This window comes from Amblyraja radiata, chromosome 5, assembly GCF_010909765.2.
Source record: "Amblyraja radiata isolate CabotCenter1 chromosome 5, sAmbRad1.1.pri, whole genome shotgun sequence".
Lineage (NCBI taxonomy): Eukaryota > Metazoa > Chordata > Chondrichthyes > Rajiformes > Rajidae > Amblyraja > Amblyraja radiata.
In genome coordinates, this window is record NC_045960.1 from 7,393,334 (window position 1) to 7,416,379 (window position 23,046).

The 23,046-nt window shown below is 46.2% G+C and overlaps 1 protein-coding gene across 2 annotated transcripts in view; it reads right to left on the bottom strand.

The window, feature by feature from the left end:
- LOC116972961 (solute carrier family 4 member 1 adaptor protein) overlaps positions 1-21,600 on the bottom strand; it is a 222,838-nt gene extending 201,238 nt beyond the window's left edge. Inside the window, exons 1-2 of one of the 2 annotated variants that reach the window (XM_033020561.1) lie at positions 21,517-21,600; positions 9,797-9,802 (exon numbers count right to left, since the gene is read on the bottom strand). In XM_033020561.1, the coding sequence (XP_032876452.1) occupies positions 9,797-9,802; positions 21,517-21,556 (46 nt within the window). In that variant the 5' untranslated portion in view covers positions 21,557-21,600. The remainder of the gene's footprint in view (positions 1-9,796; positions 9,803-21,516) is intronic. The other variant, XM_033020562.1, reaches the window with a different exon arrangement.
- Positions 21,601-23,046: the final 1,446 nt, after the last annotated feature.

Here is a 23,046-nt window from a genome sequence, read left to right on the forward strand (position 1 = left end):
TTCCACGTCAACTCTGTCTATCCCTCTCATCATTTTAAAAACCTCTATCAAGTCCCCCCTCAACCTTCTGCGCTCCAAAGAATAAAGCCCTAACTTGTTCAACCTTTCTCTGTAACTTAGTTGCTGAAACCAGGGCAACATTCTAGTAAATCTCCTCTGTACTCTCTCTATTTTGTTGACATCCTTCCTATAATTAGGCGACCAAAACTGTACACCATACTCCAGAATTGGCCTCACCAATGCCTTGTACAATTTTAACATTACATCCCAACTTCTATACTCAATGCTCTGATTTATAAAGGCCAGCACACCAAAAGCTTTCTTTACCACCCTATCTACATGAGATTCCACTTTCAGGGAACTGTGCACAGTTATTCCCAGATCCCTCTGTTCACCTACATTCTTCAATTCCCTACCATTTACCATGTAGATGTTCTATGATTTTTAATAGGAAAATGAAAATGCGAATTTTTCCCATTCAGGGTAAAGAAAATCCTTCAATTAGCGCTTTTTGCTTCAAAGTGCGTCCTTGTTTTATAATCTCCTAGTTTCTGGATCACTTTATTATTAACAATGTGAAGACTTTGATTTAAATTTACTTATGCTGGATGTTCAGAAAGTTAAAACTTGCTCATTATGTGTAAGCTGTCAGTAGTTTAGCTTGCAATACTTAAAATGTGACAGGTGGACAGCTAGCTCATGGGCTTTATATTCAGGCATAGTTTGAAACACCTTCCACATTTTGGATTAATTTTGAAAGGGAAGAACTGCTTTCTCAGACTTGTAGTATAATTATAACTAGCAGAACAATATCACGTCAAGAGTTTGGTTCTGTCCTGCAGATAGACAATAGACAATAGGTGCTGGAGTAGGCCATTCGGCCCCTCGAGCTAGCACCGCCAGTCAATGTGATCATGGCTGATCATCCCCAATCAGTACCCCGTTCCTGCCTTCTCCTCATATCCCCGACTCTGCTATCTTTAAGAGCCCTATCTATCTCTTTCTTGAAAGTATCGGCCTCCACCGCTGAGGCACCCGCTGAGTTTCTCCAGCATTTTTGTCTACCCTGCTTTAGATGTTCACCTGTTACTTTTTTACCAAAGTAGATGGCTAATAACCTTCAAGGGAAATGGCAGAGTGATTAAATGACTGGACTATCAGGGTTCTGGACCTTTATCTCGAGATATATTTGAATCCCACCATAGCAGATGGAGAGAATTCCACAGACTCACAACTCTCTGTGTGAAAAAGTGTTATTCGTCTCCATTCTAAATGGCTTACCCCTTATTCTTAAACTGTGGCCCCTGGTTCTGGACTCCCCCAACATTGGGAACTTAAAATGCTGGAGTAACTCAATGGGACCGGCAGCATCTCTGGATAGAAGGAATGGGTGACTTTTCGGGTCGAGACCCTTCTTCAGACTCCTGCAGCAGCTTATTTTTCCCAAACACCCTGTTAGTCATAGAGTCATACAGCACGCAAACAGGCCCTTCAGCCCAACTTGTCCCTTGCTGCCGCATCGTCATAAGTCCCACCTTCCCGTGTTTGGCCCGTATCCTTCTAAACCTTTCGTCGAGTCATAGAATGATACAGTGTGGAAACAGACCATTCGGCCCAACTCGCCCACACCGGCAAACATGTCCCAGCTACACTAGTCCCACCTGCCCGCATTTGGTCCATGCACCAGTTCAAATGCTATTTAAATTTTGATGTTCTGTCATTGGCATTGAAGATGTTGGTGTTCTGTGGCTGGTAATCAAAATGTTAATGGTGGACCTTGTCCTGTCAGCCTTTGAAAGACCTACTTAACCACTTCTGAATTATGCTACTGAAAGCCTATTGAAGATTCAGATCAGAACAAATGACCTTCTTTTAGCTGAACTACAATTGCACTCTCTCCATTTTAGCTATCCATGGTATGGATTTTATATGGGATTTCAGGGATAAAGGATGGGATATATTATCTTTTAAATGTTGAGCACTAATCTCAACAAAATTAATTTTCTGAAATCTGACATCAGTGCAAAGATCTGAAAGTCAGGGCGCTGAGCTGTTTACTTTCCTTTATAACAATAAACGTTAAGGCATAAAAAATGATTAGAGACTGAAATAAAATTCTCATTTAATTGACGGATCCAACAGTATAAGTCACTGGACTGTCAATCAGTTTCCTGGGCTATTGATTTGAAGACGATCATAGCAGCTGGGGAATTTAAATTGAACTAATTAAATAAGCTATGAATAAAAAGCTATTATCAGTAAAGGTTACCGTGAAACCATTGAAAATTCATAAGAACCAAAGTAGATGGCTAATAAACTTCAAGGAAAATGGCAGAGTGATTAAATTACTGGACTATCAGGGTTCTGGACCTTTATCTCGAGATATATTTGAATCCCACTGTAGCAGTATTTAAATAAATTTCAAATTTAAGCAAAAGCCAGTATCGGTAATGGAACTAGAGATTGTCATTTAAAAGCCACCTCATTTGAGTAATGTCGGGTAAGAAATCGGGAAAGAAATCCTGCCATTATGTCTTCTTCCCCCCTCCCCCCCACCCTGCATCAGTCTGAAGAAGGGTTTTAGCCCGAAACGTTGCCTATTTCCTTCGCTCCATAGATGCTGCCGCACCCGCTAAGTTTCTCCAGCACTTCTGTCTACCTGCCATTATAACAGTCCGGCTTTTACACGAATTCAGACCCAGCAATGTTCTTGACTCAGTTCAGTTCTTGGTGAATTAGAGATGGACAATAAATGCCGATACTGCCCGGAATGACCACTTCCTTTGTTGAACCCAGGTCTTTCTAGGGTAATTTAGTTTAGAGATACAGCACGGAAACAGGCCCTTCGGCCCACCGGGTCCACGCCGACCAGCAATCCCCGCACATTAACACCATCCTACACCCACCAGGGACAATTTTTATATTTACCAAGTCAATTAACCTACATACCTGTATGCCTTTGGAGTGTGGGAGGAAAAAGAAGATAACAATATAACCATATAACAATTACAGCACGGAAACAGGCCATCTCTGCCCTTCTAGTCCGTGCCGAACACTGACTCTCACCTAGTCCCATCTACCTGCACTCAGACCATAACCCTCCATTCCTTTCCCGTCCATATACCTATCCAATTTATTTTTAAATGATAAAATCGAACCTGCCTCCACCACTTCCACTGGAAGCTCATTCCACACAGCTACCACTCTCTGAGTAAAGAAGTTCCCCCTCATGTTACCCCTAAACGTTTGTCCCTTAATTCTCAAATCATGTCCTCTTGTTTGAATCTTCCCTAATCTCAAGGGAAAAAGCTTATCCACGTCAACTCTGTCTATCCCTCTCATCATTTTAAAGACCTCTATCAAGTCCCGCCTTAACCTTCTGTGCTCCAAAGAATAAAGACCTAACTTGTTCAACCTTTCTCTGTAACTTAGGTGCTGAAACCCAGGCAACATTCTGGTAAATCTCCTCTGTACTCTCTCTATTTTGTTGACATCTTTCCTATAATTTATAACCATATAACCATATAACCATATAACAATTACAGCACGGAAACAGGCCATCTCGGCCCTACAAGTCCGTGCCGAACAATTAATTTCCCTTAGTCCCACCTGCCTGCACTCATACCATAACCCTCCATTCCCTTCTCATCCATATGCCTATCCAATTTATTTTTAAATTATACCAACGAACCTGCCTCCATCACTTCCACTGGAAGCTCATTCCACACCGCTACCACTCTCTGAGTAAAGAAGTTCCCCCTCATGTTACCCCTAAACTTCTGTCCCTTAATTCTGAAGTCATGTCCTCTTGTTTGAATCTTCCCTATTCTCAAAGGGAAAAGCTTGTCCACATCAACTCTGTCTATCCCGCTCATCATTTTAAAGACCTCTATCAAGTTCCCCCTTAACCTTCTGCGCTCCAGAGAATAAAGACCTAACTCATTCAACCTTTCTCTGTAACTTAATTGTTGAAACCCAGGCAACACTCTAGTAAATTTTGGCGACCAAAATTGTACACCATACTCCAGAATTGGCCTCACCAATGCCTTGTACAATTTTAACATTACATCCCAACTTCTATACTCAATGCTCTGATTTATAAAGGCCAGCACACCAAAAGCTTTCTTTACCACCCTATCTACATGAGATTCCACCTTCAGGGAACTATGCACAGTTATTACTAGATCCCTCTGTTCAACTGCATTCCTCAATTCGCTACCATTTACCATGTACGTCCTATTTTGATTTGTCCTGCCAAGATGTCGCACCTCACACTTATCAGCATTAAACTCCATCTGCTATCTTTCAGCCCACTCTTCCAAATGGCCTAAATCTCTCTGTAGACTTTGAAAATCTACTTCATTATCCACAACACCACCTATCTTAGTATCAACTGCATACTTACTAATCCAATTTACCACACCATCATCCAGATCATTGATGTATATGACTAACAACAGTGGACCCAACACAGATCCCTGAGGCACCCCACTAGTCACTGGCCTCCAACCTGACAAACAGTTATCCACCATTAGTCTCTGGTATCTCCCATTCAGCCACTGTTGAATCCATCTTGCTACTCCACTATTAATACCCATCAATTGAACCTTCTTAACTAACCTTCCATGTGGAACCTTGTCAAAGGCCTTACTGAAGTCCATATAGACAACATCCACCGCTTTACCCTCATCAATTTCCCTAGTAACCTCTTCAAAAAATTCAAGAAGATTAGTCAAACATGATCTTCCAGGCACAAATCCATGTTGACTGTTCCTAATCAGACCCTGTTTATCCAGATGATGATATATATTATCTCTAAGTATCCTTTCCATTAATTTGCCCACCACTGACGTCAAACTAACAGGTCTATAATTGCTAGGTTTACTCCTAGAACCCTTTTTAAACAATGGAATAACATGCGCAGTACGCCAATCCTCCGGCACCATTCGCATTTCTAATGACATTTGAAATATTTCTGTCATAGCCCCTGCTATTTCTACACTAATTTCCCTCAATGTCCTTGGGAATATCCTGTCAGGACCTGGAGACTTATCCACTTTTATATTTTTCAAAAGTGTCAGTACTTCCTCTTCTTTGATCCTCATAGTTTCCATAGCTACTCTACTTGTTTCCCTTACCTCACATAATTCAATATCCTTCTCCTTGGTGAATACCGAAGAAAATAAATTGTTCAATATCTCCCCCATCTCCTTTGGCTCTGCAGATAGCTGTCCACTCTGACTCTCTAATAGACCAATTTTATCCTTTGTTATCCTTTTATAACCATATAACCATATAACATATAACCATATAACAATTACAGCTATTGCTATTAATATAGCTGTAGAAACCTTTTGGATTTACTTTCACCTTAGTTGCCAAAGCAACCTCATATCTTCTTTTAGCTTTTCTAATTTCTTTCTTAAGATTCTCTTTACATTCTTTATACTCCTCAAGCACCTCATTTACTCCATGCTGCCTATAATTATTGTAGATCTCTCTCTTTTTCCGAACCAAGTGTCCAATTTCCCTTGAAAACCATGGCTCTTTCCAATTATTACTCTTTCCTTTCAACCGAACAGGGACATAAAGATTCTGTACTCTTAAAATGTCACCTTTAAATGTCCTCCATTTCCCTTCTACATCCTTCCCATAAAACAAAATGTCCCAATTCACTCCTTTTAAATCATTTCGCATCTCCTCAAAGTTAGCCTTTCTCCAATCAAAAATCTCAACCCTAGGTCCAGTTCTGACCTATTCCATAATTATATTGAAACTAATGGTATTGTGATCATTGGACCCGAAGTGCTCCCCAACACATGCCTCCGCAAACTGACCTGTCTCATTTCCTAACAGGAGGTCCAGCACTACCCCTTCTCTAGTAGGTACCTCTATGTATTGCTGCAAAAAACTATCCTGCACACATTTTACAAACTCCAAACCATCCAGCCCATTTACAGAATGTGTTTCCCAGTCTATATGTGGAAAGTTGAAATCTCCCACAATCACTACCTTGTGCTTACCACTAATATCTGCTATATCCCTACAATTCTCGATCCCGATTTGGCGGTCTATAATACACCCCTATAAGTGTTGCTACACCTTTCCCATTCCTTAGTTCCACCCAAATAGCCTCCATAGGCGAGCCCTCTAATCTATCCTGCCAAAGCACTGCTGTAATATCTTCCCTGACAAGCAATGCAACACCTCCACCTCTTGCCCCTCCAATTCTATCACACCTGAAGCAACGAAATCCTGGAATATTTAGTTTCCAATCACAGCCATTCTGCAACCATGTTTCACTAATCGCCACAACATCATACTTCCAGGTGTCTATCCAGGCTCTAAGCTCATCCACCTTTCTTACAATGCTCCTAGCATTAAAATATACACATTTAAGAAACCCACCACCTCTTATTCTCTGTTTATTATCTTTTTCTTCTTTCTCCCCTACATGTTGGGTCTGAGTGCTTCCCTTCTCTGCCTCCTGCCTCACACACTGTCTACTAGCGTTCTCTATTTGAGTCCCTCCCCCCAACAGTTCTAGTTTAAAGTCTCCCCAGTAGCCTTTGCAAATCTCCCCGCCAGGATATTGGTCCCCCTCGGGTTCAAGTGCAACCCGTCCTTTTTGTACAGGTCACACCTTCCCCAAAAGAGGTCCCAATGATCCAAAAACTTGAATCCCTGCCCTCTGCACCAGTCCCTCAGCCACGCATTTATCCTCCACCTCACTCCATTCCTACTCTCACTGTCGCGTGGCACAGGCAGTAATCCTGAGATTATTACTTTTGCAGTCCTTCTCCTTAACTCTCTTCCTAACTCCCTAAATTCTCCTTTCAGGGCCTCTTCTCCTTTTCTACCTATGTCATTGGTACCTGTATGTACCACAACCTCAGGCTTCTCTCTCTCCCATTTCAGGATATCTTGGACACGTTCAGATCTCGGTGAAAACCTACGCAGGTCACAGGGAGAACGTACAAACACCGTACAGACAGCACCCATTGTCGGGATTGGACCTGGGTCTCCGGCGCTGCATTCGCTGTAAGGCAGCAACTCTACCGCATAGCCACCGTGACCACTCTATACAGAAGATAAATCAACCTACAAACCCACACGTCGATGGGATGTGGGGGGAAACCGAGGCACCCGAAGGAAACGCAGGCGGTCACAGGGAGAACGTGAAAACTCCACACAGACAGCTCCCCGAGGTCAGAATCAAACCCGGGGATCTGAAATTGGAACAACCAATGCTTGTTCAAAGATATCTGAAAACAAAAGCACATTATATTAACATAGCCATGTAATTAGATGATCACACTCATTTGTAACACAGCCATAATACGAAAGCTTCTACAGGTGCACAGTAGAGAGCATGCTGACCGGTTACATCGTGGCTTGGTTCGGCAACTTGAGCGCCCAGGAGCGGAAAAGACTACAAAAAGTAGTAAACACTGCCCAGTCCATCATCGGCTCTGACCTCCCTTCCATCGAAGGGATCCATCGCAGTCACTGCCTCAAAAAGGCTGGCAGTATCATCAAGGACCCATCCTGGCCACACACTCATTTCCCCGCTACCTTCAGGTAGAAGGTACAGGAGCCTGAAGACTGCAACAACCAAGTTCAGGAATAGCTACTTCCCCACAGCCATTAGGCTATTAAACTTGGCTCGGACAAAACTCTGAACATTAATAGCACATTATCTGTTATTTGCACTTCATCAGTTTATTTATTCATGTGTGCATATATTTATATAATGGTATATGGACACATTGATCTGTTTTGTAATCAATGCCTACTATGTTCTGTTGTGCTGAAGCAAAGCAAGAATTTCATTGTCCTATCAGAGACACATGACAATAAACTCTCTTGAATCTTGAATCTTGAAAGCCATTTAATTTTTGAACTCGAGCAAAATCACAACAGCAGATTCAACTGAAATGGGGGGTTTTCGTAGCTTCTCAGATCAGACCATGGTTTCCAAGGCATCTGTGACTTTGATGGCAAATGATATGTTGCTCTGCCTCGAGGAATATCCCCACTTCTCTTCTTGCTGCATCCACCAAGCAAGCTTCTTCAAGCAGGTTTTGCATTCATCACAGTGACCGACTACTGTTATCATTCAATATGCATTGTCTAATGAGACGGGAGCAGATTGAACCATGCTGTCTGACTTTAGAGACATATACAGCACAGAAACAGGTCCTTCGGCCCACCGAGTCCGCGCCATCCACCGATCACCCAGTACACTAGCACGATCATGCACACACTGGGGACAATTTACAATTTTACTGAAGCCAATTAACCTACAAACCTATAGGTCGCTGGAATGTGGGAGGGAACCGGAGCACCCAGAGAAAACCTACGTGATCACAGGGAGAATGTACAATCTCCGAAAAGACAGCGCCCATAGTCAGGATCGAACCTGGGTCTTCCATTAAAGATGAGGCTCTCCTCGATATCCAACAGCTCCGCTCTTGCTCCCCCTCCCCCCATTCGTAACAAAGACAGAGTCCCCCTTGTCCTCACCTTCCACCCCATCAGCCGTCGCATACAGCATATAATCCTCCAACATTTTCGCCACTCCAACAGGATCGCACTACTGGCCACATCGTCCCAGCTCCACTCCTTTCCTTCCGAAAATCCCTGGTCAACTCGTCCCTTCCCATCCAAACCACCCTGCAACCGCAGGAGATGCAACACCTGTCCCTTTACCTTCCACCTCAACTCTATCCAAGGACCCAAACAGTCTTTCCAGGTGAGGCAGAGGTTCACTTGCACCACCTCCAACCTCATCTACTATATCTGCTGTTTCAGGTGTCAACCTCGACATCGGCGAGACCAAGCGCAGGCTCGGCGATCATTTCACTGAACACCTCCGCTCAGTCCGTCTTAACCTACCTGATCTCCCGGTGACTCAACACTTCAACTCCCCCTCCCATTCCCAATCTGACCTTTCTGTCCTGGGCCTCCTCCATTATCAGAGTGAGGCCCAGCGCAAATTGGAGGAACAGCAACTCATATTTCGCTTGGGTAGTTTACACCCCAGCGGTATGAACATTGACTTCTCTAACCTCAGATAGCCCTTGCTTTCCCTCTCCATCCCCATCCCAGTTCTCCCACTAGTCTTTCTGTCTACGAATACATTCTATCTTTGTCCCGCCCACTCCCCTGACATCAGTCTGGAGAAGAGTCTCGACCCGAAACGTCGTCCATTCCTTCTCTCCAGAGATGCTGCCTCACCCGCTGAGTTACTCCAGCATTTTGTGTCTACCTTCGATGTAAACCAGCATCTGCAGTTTTTTCTTACACAATACACTCCATGCCAGCTTCACACTCAGATAATATCCTATCTTTCCAAAGCAACATCTTTCTACTTCCATAACCAATCATCTCATGACACAGGGACGTAATAGTTAATTTTTAAGTTTTTAACCTATGTCTACAAAGCACATGAATAGGATTAAACTAATTTCATTCAGCAGTGAAATTTACTAGAAACAAATAAAAATCCAACAGTAGATCGAATTAGGGCATGGCTCATATTAATTCATTAGTAACATATTCATTAAAGAGTAACATCCAAATGTCAGCAAATATGATTAATCATGGTATAAACGGGCAGAAGATAAGATATAAGAAGAGAATTAGGGCATTCGATCCATCGAGGTGCTGTTCCTTGGGCAGTTCAACTACTAGAGATGATGAGGTGCTGTTCCATGAGTAATCCAACATTGAATTCTCTTATTTCAGGTAATCCACAACCACTTTGTCCCTTTCTCTCTCTCCTCCCATTTACCTGGCCCTCTCTCACACTCTCATCTCTCACACCTCATGTCCCAGAGCCCTCTATCATCCTGTTTCTTTTACCTGCCCTACGCAACACTTCACCCAGTCGATTCCCTCCCTCCCCCCAATATCCAGCTGCTCACTCCCCCCTCCCTTTCAAGCAACACCCTCATTCCGTCCCATTCTTCACTCTCCGTTCCTATCAGATTCCAGAATCTGAAGGGCCTCCACCCGAAACGTCACCAATGCATTTTCTCCAGAGATGCTGTCTGACCCGTTGAGATACTCCGGCACTTTGTGTCCTTTTGTGTACGAACCAGCATCTGTAGTTCTTGGTTTCTCTAGCCTTTTGTTCGGCATTTATCATCTCCTAGTCTTTGTTGCCATCTCTCTCCTTCCCTCCCCCACCTGCTGAAATGAAGGGTTTCCATCCGCAATGTCAACTGTCCACATCCCTCCACAAGTGCTGCCTGACCAAAATGAATTCCTCCCGCAAATAAGCTTTCCACTGTACCACGGTGTACGTGATAATGAACGAAATTGCACTCTTTTTTTGGTAGGTTACCAACTTATTTCCCTCATATAGAGATATGGGCTGCCGAGAACAAAGGGGGGACCCGACGAACAGTGGGCTGGGGGGGGACAAGAATGAAGGGGGATCCGTTGGGGGGGGGGGGGGGGGTACAGTAAATTACTAGGAAAATTTGGTGATCTTTTATAACTTTGTCAGCACAAAAACGTGGTGACACTTGTGCAATGCCTAGCTGAGGTCTACTGTATGATTTACCGGGATGTACACAAAATAAAGCCTTTCACTGTACCCAGGTACATGTGACAATAAAGTATCGTGAAATGATTGACTGAATTAGACAGAAATACATATCGCGTCACTGCATTGCCTTCTTGATCCACACCATCACCCACATAGTCGCACTCAGAAGACCTGAACAACATATTGGTCGGCGTTTCAATGAAGAAACAAGGAAATGCCGCAAACAATGCAATATTATTATGAAGATCCTACTGCATGCTCGAGATCTGTGGCATTATTTGTAGAACTCCCCCAAAGCCTGATGCAATTTATCAGAGATTATGGGGAGAAGGCAGGAGAATGGGGTTAGGAGGGAGAGATAGATCAGCCACGATTGAATAGCGGCGTAGACTTGATGGGCCGAATAGCCTAATTGTACTCCTATCAATTATGATCTTATCTCTCAAGATGTATCTCCAAACAAAAATGAACTTACTTCTACGACATGCGCCGAAAAAATCTACAAACTTTTAGAATGGATACGAGGAGGAATTTCTTTGCTAGAGTGTGATGAATCTGTGGAATTCCATGGAGGCCAAGTTATTGGGTATTTTAAAAGCAGAGATTCTTGATTAGTAAAGGTACAATGGTTCCGGGGAGAAGGCAGGAGCCTAGGGTAGAGAAGGAAAAATAGATCAGCCTTGAATGACTGGCAGAGCAGAGTTAATTGAGTTTAGTTTCTTTTAGTTTAGAGATACAGCATGGAAACAGGAGAATGGGCTTGAGAGGGAAGAAGAGATCAATGACTGGCAGAGCAGACATAGTTTAGGGTTTTTTTAAGTTCAGAGATACAGTGTGGAAACAGGCCCTTCGGCCCACCGAGTCAGCGCCGGTCAGCGAGGCCCGTACACTAACACTATTCTACACACACTAGTGATAATTTACAGTTTTATCAAGCCAATTAACCTACAAACCTGTACGTCTTTGGAGTGTGGGAGGAAATCGGAGCACCCGGAGAAAACCCACGCAGGTCACGGGGAGAACGTACAAACTCCATACAGACGTCACCCACAGTCTGGATCAAACCCGCGTCTCTGGTGCTGTGAGGGAGAAACTCTACCGCTGCGCCTTTGTGCTGCCCCAATGGGCAAAATGGCCTAATTCTGCTCCTATGCCCTATGATGTTCTGATCTAGGCTGCCCCACTGTCAGGCCTGGACCACTTTTTGAATGGGGTCACCTTCAGATGGCACTATTTCAAACAGCAAGATCCGAAAGCAGCTTCATGTTTGGAAACAAAGAAAGATGATCAAGGGTTACTTGCACAATTGGAAACCGATGAACAGTGGCATAGAGCAAGCAGCAAACTGGGGCACTTACAGTGTGCTACATACATGAGTAATCTAGATGTCAATGCAGGATGCACCATTAGTTAAGATAGTAAAAAGCCCAGTCGTAACTCGAATGATATTGATGAGATGGCAAGAAAGGAAAACCAATGTCAGACGGAGCTTAATCCTGAAAAATATGAGGTGAAGCTTTTCAGGAAGACTAATAAGACACGGATATACGCAATGAATGGAAGTGCTGAAGAACAGCAGATCCTTAATGTAAAGCCCTTGTCCCACTTAGTCAATGTTTTCGGCGACTAGACTGTCGCCACATGGTCGCAGGTTAACGCCTGTATGGTCGTGAGTAGTCTCCTCAGGTCGGCAAAAGAGTCGTAACGTTTTTCTTGTTGCTGCTGGATTATGAAATGTTCGAAACTTTTCGGTGACTGTGGGCTTGACGTAGCTTGTCTTTTTCTGTCGTAGGTGCTGACGTAGGTTGTCGCCAGGTGACGTTGGTTGTCGCCGGGTGCTGACTTTGGTGAATTCCATTGGCGACTACCTACGTCAACCTACGTCAACCGGTGACAGGTACCGGCGACTGAATTGTCTTCAATTGTTTTCAGTTGTCGACGACAGGGTCATTGCTTGTCCCGCTGAGTTACTCCAGCATTTTGTGTCTATCTAAAGGCACCAGCTAAAAGCTGCAACATGCAATCCTTACAAGATACAAGATACATTTATTTGTCACATGTGCCAGTTTGCACAGTGAAATGTGATCACCATACAGCCATACAATAAAATAAAGAACACAACACACGATAGAGTTCAACATAAAACATCCCCACACAGCAGAATCTAAAGTTTCCCACTGTGAAGGAAGGCACCAAAGTCAGTCATCCTTGATGTTCACCCGTGGTCGGGGCCTCAGGAGCCCTCCGCAGTCGCCGCTACGGGCATACCGCCACTCAGGCCCGCTCGCCGGGATGTTGGAACTCCAACGTCGGGACTGGAGGCCAACCTCAGCGGCCTGGACCTCCGAATCGGCCGCTTCCTACCAGAGTCCGCAGCTCCCGACGCCTCCAGACCGCGCCGGGCGGAGATTCACGCTGGCGGCCCTCGACAAAGAGCCCCAGGACTCCGCAATGTTGTAGTCAGCGTCGCCCGCTCTGGGAGCTCCTCGATGTTGGAGCAGCAGGCCCAACGCTCCGGAGCTCCAAAGGGCGATCCAAGTTTACTCTCAGAAAATCACTCTCAGAGCAGTTTACTCTCAGAAAATTACCCTAAGGTGAGATGAAAAGCAAGCTCACAGAGATGGAAATGGGGCATATCCCTTAATAAGGCGGAGTGAAGTAGACGCTACCTTTTTGGTGGACAGACAGAAGGCCATGTCTGTGCTTGAGGTCAGAAGACTTGACTTGATGTGAAGACCCTGCTGTGGCTGTTTAAGGAAGTCATCTTTAGTTTATCATAAGGTCATAAGGGATAGGAGTAGAATTAGGTCATTCGGACCAATAAAGTCTATTCCGCCATTCAACCATGGCTGATCTATCTCTCCCTCCTAACCCCATTCTCCTGCCTTTTCCCCATTACCTCTGACACCTGTACTAATCAAAATTCCATCTATCTCTGCCTTAAGAACATCCACTGACTTGGCCTCCACAGCCTTCTGTGGCAAAGAATTCCACAGATTCACCACCCACTGACTAAAGAAATGTCTCCTCGTCTCCTTCCTAAAAGAACCTCCTTTAATTCTGAGGCCATGACCTCTAGTCCTAGACTCTCCCACTTTAGTTTAGTTTAGTTCCGTTTATTGCCACGTGTACCGAGGTACAATGAAAAGCTTTCGTTGCATGCTAACCAGTGAGCAGAAAGACAATACATGGTTACAATCGAGCCATTCAGTGATAAGGGAATAACGTGAATAATGTTCAGTGTAAGATAAAGTCTAGTAAAATCCGGTCAAAGATAGTCCGAGGGTCTCCAATGAGGTAGATAGTAGTTCTGGACAACTGTGGTTGTGGTAGGATGGTTCAGTTGCCTGATAACTGGCCTCAGCATGTCTCGATTTTAGATGGCATCTGATAAAGGACATAATACGCCTGTGCAGGTCCATTGAGGAGGTAATTCCTGACATGTAGTCTTGATTTGCCTCAGAGGTAATGGTGACAGTGGAGTAGAAGAGTCCTGGTAGAGGACCACCCATGCATTGAAAACAAACAGCACAGAGATGCAGTCAGGTGCATTGAATGTAATTTACTGTCAACCTACAAAGACAATAGACAATAGGTGCAGGAGTAGGCCATTTGGCCCTTCAAGCCAGCTGTGATCATGGCTGATCATCCACAATCAGTAACCCGTTCCTGCCTTCTCCCCATATCCCTTGACTCCGCTATCTTTAAGAGCTCTATCTAACTCTCTCTTGAAAGCATCCGGAGAATTTACCTCCACTGCCTTCTGTGGCAGAGAATTCCACAAATTCACAACCCTGGGAGAAAACGTTTTTCCTCACCTCTAAATGGCCTATCCCTTATTCTTAAAACTGTGGCCCCTGGTTCTGGACTCCCCCGACATCGGGAGCATGTTTCCTGCCTCTAACTGGTCCAATCCCTTAATAATCTTATATGTTTCAATAAGATCCCCTCTTATCCTTCTAAATTCCAGTGTATACAAGCCCAGCCACTCCATTCTAGCAACATATGACAGTCCCGCCAACCCGGGCAGTCACCAGCAATATACGAGTCACCTCCTTGTCAACTGAAGGCACTGTGATCAGCAGGCATATTTACACTGTTGTCAGCTGGTCAGTTACAAGGCAAAGTCTGGGTCTGGAGAAGGGCCCTGACCCAAAACGTCATCTGCCCATTTTCTGCAGGGATGCTGACCCTCCGAGTCATTCAAGCATTTTATGTCTATCTTCATTTGCAGGGCAAGATATATACTGTGATTATCTTGAGAGCTTTCCCTTTGAGAACTGGTAGACATAAGGAACTGCAGATGCTGGATGAGAACAAAAGACACAGAGAATGAAAGACACTCTGTGTTTTACATTGGAAACCGGTGTAAGGAACAGAAGTAGGGATTCTACAATTAAGAGACAATTCAAAGGTTGGATCAAAGCATGAAGATTCTATGGACAAGAGATTGGGGTGGAACAGTGGTAGAGTTGCTGCCTTACAACACCAGAGACCCAGGTTCGATGTTCTGCACTCTCTATCTTTCCCTTTGCTTTATCTATCGTACTTGAGTTTGACGATTGTATTTTGCATGGTATTGTCTGATGGTATAGTCCAGCAACACAAGGTGCTGGACTATCTCAGCGGGTCAGGCAGCATCTCTGGAGAACATGGATAGATGACATGCTGCAGTAACTCAGCGGGTCAGGCAGCATCTCTGGAGATAAGGAATGGATGACGTTTCGGGCCGAGACCCTTCTTCAGACCCGAAACGTCCCCCATTCCTTCTCTCCAGTGATGTTGCCTGTCCCGCTGTTTTATTCCAGCATTTTGTGTCTATGTTCGATTCAAACCAGCAGCTGCAGTTCATCCCCCCCCCCCCCCCTCAACTCTCAAGCTCTGTGCTGAACAACTGTCACCAGTCTACACAGTCATTTTCAACCAGTCCCTGCAAACCTGTACTGTCACTGCCTGCTTCAAAGTCTCCACAATTGTTCCTGTACCCAAAAAGCCAAGGATTACTGGTCTTAATGATTACGGGCCTGTCGTTCTGACCTCTGTAATCATGAAGATGCAGTCAACTTAGGCCTGCACTTCATCCTGCAGCACCTAGACCGCCAGGGGACCTATGCAGGACTTTTTTTGTTGATTTTAGCTCTGCATTCAACACCATTGTGCCAGAGCTACTACACTCCAAACTCTTCCAGTTGACTGTGCCTGAACCCCTCTGTCAGTGGATCAGCAACTTCCTGACGGACAGGAAGCAGCATGTGAGGCTGGGAAAGCACATCTTGGACCCGCTGACCCTCAGCATAGGAGCACCGCAAGGCTGCGTACTCTCCCCTCTTCTCTACTCTCTCTACACCAATGACTGCACCTCCACAGACACCTCTGTCAAGCTTCTCAAGTTTGCAGACGACACAACCCTGATTGGACTGATCCAGGATGGGGAGGAATCTGCCTACAGACAGGAAGTGACACAGCTGGCGTCCTGGTGCCATTGCAACAACCTCAAGCTCAGTGCTCTTAAGACAGTGGAATTGATTGGAGACTTTAGGAGAGCTCCCCCTCCTCTCCCCTCACTCATCAGAAACAACACCACAGTCACTTCTGTGGTGTCATTTAAGTTCCTTGGATTCATCATGTCCAGGGACCTTAAATGGGAGGCTACCATCTGCAAGAAGCTGAACCATTTCGCCGTTTGCTGCAGGTCCCATGGGAACCGCAATTCTAGCTCGGCGTCTAATCTGCACCTGCTGCAACAAGACCAAACATTTTCAGACTCCCAGGACCAGCTTGAAGCTGCCCACGAGGACGATCCAATTAGCTCATATGAAGAGTCTACTGTTCACACCCTCCTCCACACAGCTGGTAAGCTTTTGGATCCCTCTGTGTCCATGCAAATTAACAACAAGCCTGTGAAGGCCAAATTGGATACCGGGGCGCGCGTGAATGTAATGTCCCTGAAGGTTCTACAACAAGATAAGATATAATGAGACCTTGACTAGAGACAGCTCTACCTTACATGCTTATGGGAGGGAGGTCCTCCAACCTCTTGGAAGAACTAGCTTTAAAAGTGTATTGGAAAATATCACAAGAAATCTGACTTTTTATATCCTAAGATCGGACTCTGTGACATTACTGGGCATCCATGCATGCCAGGACCTTGGGCTGGTCTCTTTCGATCACTCCGTTCACAAGTTACTTATATCTGAGGACCCGATTCGAAACTACCCTGACCTCTTCGACGACAAGCTTCCTGTGACTTATAAAATCGCCGTTGACCCCACCGTTGACCCAGCTGTCCGTGGTCCCCAGCGTATGCCACATGCACGCGTGACAGAATCGAGACTGAACTTAGAAATATGGTTTCCATGGGTCTGCTGGCTGAGGTCAGTGACCCCACAGACTGGGTCTCCACCATGGTTGTCACGCAAAAGAAAGACAAAGACGAGCTCCGGGTGTGCATTAATCCAAGAGACCTAAACACTGCCATCAAGCGCCCACATTATCCGATGAGAACTGCTGAAGACGTTGTGGCCTAATTCGGTCGCGCAACAGTGATTTCCATGCTAGACGCAAAAAGCTCGTTCTGGCAGATACCTCTAGATAACTTGTCCTCGAACCTCACCACATTTGGCACACCATTTGGCAGGTTCAAATTTCTCTGAATGCCATTTGGTATAAATTTGGCTAGCAAAGTTTTTCAGAGAACCATGGAACAGTTGTTCACAGGCTTCCCATGTGCCATCATTGTAGATGACATCCTGGTGTATGGCAAAGACATAGTGGAGCACGACCACAATCTCAAGCAGATTCTGGACAGGGCACGTGAGATTAACCTAAAGTTCAACCCCAAGAAGTGCAAGTTCCGCGTTCCAGAGGTCACCTATGTCGGACACGTTTTCACTCGCAGCGGTCTGAAGCCAGACCTGAAGAAAGCTGCAGCTATCCTCGAAATGCCTGCCCCTGTCAACGTACACAGCCTCCAACGATTTCTGGGTATGGTGAACTATCTGGGAAAGTTCATACCCAATCTCAGTGAACTCAGTTCACCACTGAGACAGCTCACCCGCAAGGTCACTGAATGGACCTGATACCAGCAACACCAACAGGCATTTGACATTTTAAAACTGCAGCTGGCCAGCGATCCTACCTTGACATACTTTGACCTGAGGCGACCTGTCACAACAACCTTTCTCTCCACAGGGAAGGATGTAGATTGGTTATTACATGTGAACCTATCAGAGTAGTGTTGTACCACTAACTCCACCTTACTATACACTTTATATTAACACCCATTTCCTACGTTACGTTAGTTATACCAGCGGTAGCAATGAGCTAACAACCTGCTGTACCGCTCTATTGTACCATGTGATTAAAGATGATTTAAACTCCAGACCTGTGTCTGTTAAGGCATTTACAGACTCCACAGTCAAAAAGGCCCAACAGAGGATGTACTTCCTGTGGCAGCTGAGAAAACACAATCTGCCACAGGCAATGATGGTCCAATTCTATACAGCCATCATAGAGTCTGCCTTCACCTTCTCCAACATGGTCTGGTTTGGCTCAGCCTCCGAGCACGACATTCACAGGCTGCAGCGAATCGTCCGATCAGCTGAGAAGAATGTTGGCTGCAACCTTCCCTCCATTGACGAACTGTACACTGCAAGGGCCAGGAAGCGAGCGGGTAAGATCATCTCTGACCCCTCTCACCCTGGCCACAAACTCTTTGAATCACTTCCCTCTGGAAGGCGACTCCGGACTGTCAAAGCCGCCACAGCTAGACATAAAAACTGTTTTTTTCCACGAGCAGTAGCTCTACTCAACAGCCAAAAGTTTGTAGCCTCCTTTTGCTCTGGTATTTTATTTCATTCTTCACATGTTTAAATTATAATGTTCTATTTTTAATTGTCTACCGTATATCGTGTTGTTACATGCGAGCAAAGCACCAAGGCAAATTCCTTGTATGTATACATACTCGGCTAATAAAATGTATTCAATTCAATTCAATTGAAGATAGATGACGTTTTGGGTCGAGACACTTCAGACTGATCGGGGGGGAGGGGAGCAGAAAGGAGGGTCAGGACAAAGCCTGGCGGGGAATAGGTTGATAAGGGTGAGGAGGATTTTTTGATATGCAAATGTTTGGCAAAAGTCAGAGATGAAAACAGAGAATGGGTAAAACAAAGGGAGAATTGAATGTTCATATCATTGGGGTGTAAGCTCCCCAAGCGAATACGAGGTGCTGTCCCTCCAGATTGCGTGTGGCCTCACTCTGGCAATGGAGGAGGCCCAGGACAGAAAGATCAGTGTGGGAATCAGAAGAGGAGTTAAAATAGTTAGCAACCGGGAGATCCAGCAGGCCTTGGCGGGTCAAGCGCAAGTATTTGGCAAAACATTTGCGTAGTCTACGCTTGGTCCTGCCGATGTACAGAAGGCCACACTGGGAACACTGGATGTAGTAGAGGAGATTAGAGGAGGTGTACGTGAACCTCTTTTTCTCCTGAAAGGACTCCTGGGGTGCCAGGATGGGTTTGATGGAAGAGGTATAAGGGACAGCCAATACATTTCCTATGGTTGCAGGGGAAAGTAGCAAGGGACGGAGTGGTTTAGGTGGAAAGGGGTGAGTGCACCATGGAATTGTAGGGGGAGCAGTCCCTGCGGAAGGTGGAAAGGGGTGGAGGTGGGAAGATTGGACTGGTGGTGGGATCAAGTTTAAGGTGATGGAAGTGTCAGAGGATGATGTTTTTGATGTGGATGCTGGTGGGGTGAAAGGTGAGGACCAGGGGAACTCTAGCATTGGGGAGAGGGGAAGCGAGAGCAGAGCTACAGGACACAGTGGAAACTCGTGTGAGGAATCCATCTATGACAGTAGTGGGGAAAATCATATTTACTAAAGAACGAGGGGATATTGGACATCCTAGAATGGAAAGTCTCATATTGGGAGCAGATGCCATGGAGACGGAGAAATTGAAAGTAGGCGATAGCGTCGTTGCAAGAGGCAGGGCAATAGTGTAGTGCAGATAACTGTGGGAGATTTGTAGTAGACCTCAGTTGATAGCCTGTGATAGAGACAGAGAGATCAAGAAAGTGGAGAGGTGTCAGAGATAATCTGTGAATTTGAGGGCAAGGTGGAAGTTGGTGGTAAAGTTATTGAAATCAATGAGTTCTGCATGGGTGTAGGAGGCAGTCGTCAATGTAGTGGTGAAAGAGTTGGTGGATGATGTCAGTGTATGTTTCAAACAAGGACTGTTCGATGTAACTGACAAAATGGCAGGCATAGCTGGGGCCCCCGCCAGTGCCCATGGCTTCAACTTTGACTTGGAGAAAGAGAGGGGTGATGAAAGAAAAGTTATTAAAGGCGAGGACAGGTTCCACCAGACGGAGGAGAGTGTTGGTAGAGGGAACTTGGTTGGGTCTCTGTTCAAGGAGGAACCAGAGGGCTTGAGACCTTGAGGGAGAAGAGGCGCCACACAAATGCAAGGTTTAAAGTGAATGTTTCTGGATGTTTACGTTTTAGCTATAGTCAAGGGGAAGGTGTGAGGAGATGTCAGAGAGCAGGCGCCTGGCTTTAGCGCAGAAGAGGTTAGCCCGCCAGGCTACATCAATATATTTTTTGTATATCTTTAATTAATTTTGTTCTGTATCTCTCGTTTGCCTTTCCCCTGACTCTCAGTCTGAAGGAGGGTCTTGACCCGAAACGTCACCTATTCCTTTTCTCCAGAGATGCTGCCTGACCTGCTGAGTTACTCCAGTGCCTATGTTCGGCTTAAACCAGCATCCGCAGTTCCTTCCTACCAACTACAGCAGCACCTCCCTTGTCAGAAGGCTTAATAACAATGTTGGGATTGTTGCTGAGTGAGCAGAGGGCCATGTGTTCAGAGGCAGTGAGATTGGAGTGGGTCAGGGGAGTGGAGAAGTCAATATAGTTGATGTCACGCTGGCAGTAGGAAATAAAAAGGCTCAGATGGAGTAGGGGGGCTGAAATCCTCAGGGAGGAGGAATGTTGGGGATGAAAATTGTCGTCACTGGGTGGCAAGGACTCATTACCAGAGAAAAATGCCCGGAGCTTTTCAATGTACCTCGATACACGTATCAATAATAAAGCTAAACCCTGTTATTTTGCCACTCTTTTTTAGTTTTTAATGTAATTTAGTTTATTATTGTCACGTGTGTATCGAGGTGCAGTGAAAAGCTTTGTTTGCGTGCTATCCTGTCAAAGAAAAGACCATACATGATTACAATCAAGCCATCCACAGATATAGGGTTCAACAGACAGTGCAGATATAACATCCGATAAAGATAATTCAAAGGTTTGCAATCAGGTAGGTGGTCCGTCAGGACCGCACTCTAGCTGATTAAAGGGCTATTTAGTATAGATTAGTTTGAGATGCAGCAGGGAAACAGGTACTTTGGCCCACCGAGTCCTCGCCGACCAGCGATCACCCTGCACATTAGTTCCACATTATCCCACTTTCTCCAGCATTTAGTTTCCCAGAGGGGAAAGGGAGGAAAGGGATGAGGAGGGGAGGGGGAGGAGGGGAGGGGGAGGATGGAGGAGAGAGGATGGAGGAGAGAGGATGGAGGAGGAGGGGAGGAGGAGAGGGAGAGGGGGGGAGGGGGAGAGGGAGAGGGGGAGGGGGAGGGGTAGGGGGGGGGGGGGGGGGGGGAGGAGGAGGGAGGGAGGGGGAGAGAGAGGGAGGGGGGTAGGGAGAGGTACGGGGGGGATGGAGAGAGGATGGAGGGGGATGGAGGGGAGAGGGAGGGGGAGAGGGAGGGGAGAGGGGGGGGGAGGAGAGGGGGAGGGGGGGGTGGAGGGGAGACGGTAAAGGGGAGGATAGGGAAGAGGGGGAGGAGAAAGGAAAGGGGATGTGAGGTGAGGTGAGGAGGGGAGTAGGAGAGTGAGGGCCGCCAGCCGCACAAGTGCAAGGTTAGTGGAGAGTGAGCGTGTGTTGTCGCTGTGAGCTCCTCACCTGGCGCTGGCGCTGCGGCCTGGGCTCGAGCCTCCGCCATGGCAACGCGTCCCGCTCCAACCCCCTTCCCCACCCGCCCCCGACCCCGCCACAAGGGTTCCGCGCTGAGATGTGGGCAATGTTATTGTTTGCACTGGGTGATTGTTGTTATGTTTCTTTTTAACAACGAGACTCCCTCCAGGTTCCCGGCGATGCCCGAGAGTCCCCCTCCCTTTTGCAGGTGTTTAAAGCGATGCCCCAGCCGTGACTTTCACCCGGGAGGAACTTCTCCCTCACGACCGGCTTATTGGCGCCGAGCGGGGCTCGAACCCGCCACCGTCGCAGCCCCGGGGCAGCGAGGCTGGTGAGGGGGAGAAAGCGGGGAGGGTTTGGCTGTATTGTGCAGCAAAGATCCGCTGTAAGATCTTCGTTGTGCAGAACGGCGGCGGCGGGAGAGGGATGGAGTTTCCGGGGGAGGAAGAAAAGGGGAGAACCGCTGGGCTCGGACCGGGGTCATCAGGGGCGGCCTAGAGGAGGGAGAGGGAGAGGAGAGAGAGGGAGAGGGAGAGGAGAAAGAGGGAGAGGAGAGGAGAAAGAGGGAGAGGAGAGGAGAAAGAAGGGAACAGGGAGAGTAGGATAGAGGGGAGAGAAGGAGGGAGAGGAAAATAGGAGTGGAAAGGGAGGGGGAGAGAAGAGAGGTAGTGGAAAGGGAGGAGAAAGAGTGAGAGTAGGAGAAAGAGGGAGTGAGAAGAGAGAGAGTGAGTGAAAGGGAGGAGAGTGAAATAAATTGAGGGAGAGAGGGAAGAGTGAGAGGAGAAAGAGTTAGGGAGGAGAGAGTGAGTGAGCAGAGGAAGAAGAGTAGGAGAGGAGAGAGTGAAAGAAAGAGGGAGGGAATGACAGACGTGTGAGGTTGGAGAGGTAGAGGGGAGGGAATTGCTAAGAAAGGAGAGGGAGCAGGGGCAAATGAGGATGGTGAGCAGGTGAAGGTTGTGATGGTGTGAGAGGGAGGAGGGCAAGGGAGTGAAAAGGAGGGCCACGAGTGTGAGGCGGAGGGAAATAGAGTGAGGCCTACGAGAGTCACACCACGAGTGGAGAAGGAATAAAGGCAGTGAGAAAGTTTGTGGAAAGTGGTGTGCCTGAGGCGAAGAGGAGCAATGCGACTGCAGTCAAACCCTGCTTAGAGTGAGGTAAGGAGCACATCGACCCTGATATCTTAGCAGACTAGTTCATAAAATAATGGTGAGGAAAATTGGTCCGCTTGTCTGTCTTTGAAGTGATTACTATTTAATTAGAATAGAGAAGTATGTGATGCAAATTTTCATTATTTCCAAAGTGTTTTATATCGAACTAATGACTTTTGATGTAATGTAGAAAATAGAGACGTAATTTGGACAGTAATCTTAAACAACATTATAATAGTGAAGGTACACAAAAATGCTGGAGAAACTCAGCAGGTGCAGCAGCATCTATGGAGCGAAGGAAATAGGTGACGTTTCGGGCCGAAACCCTTCTTCACTATTATAATAGTGAACCGCAGATGCCGGGTTTTTA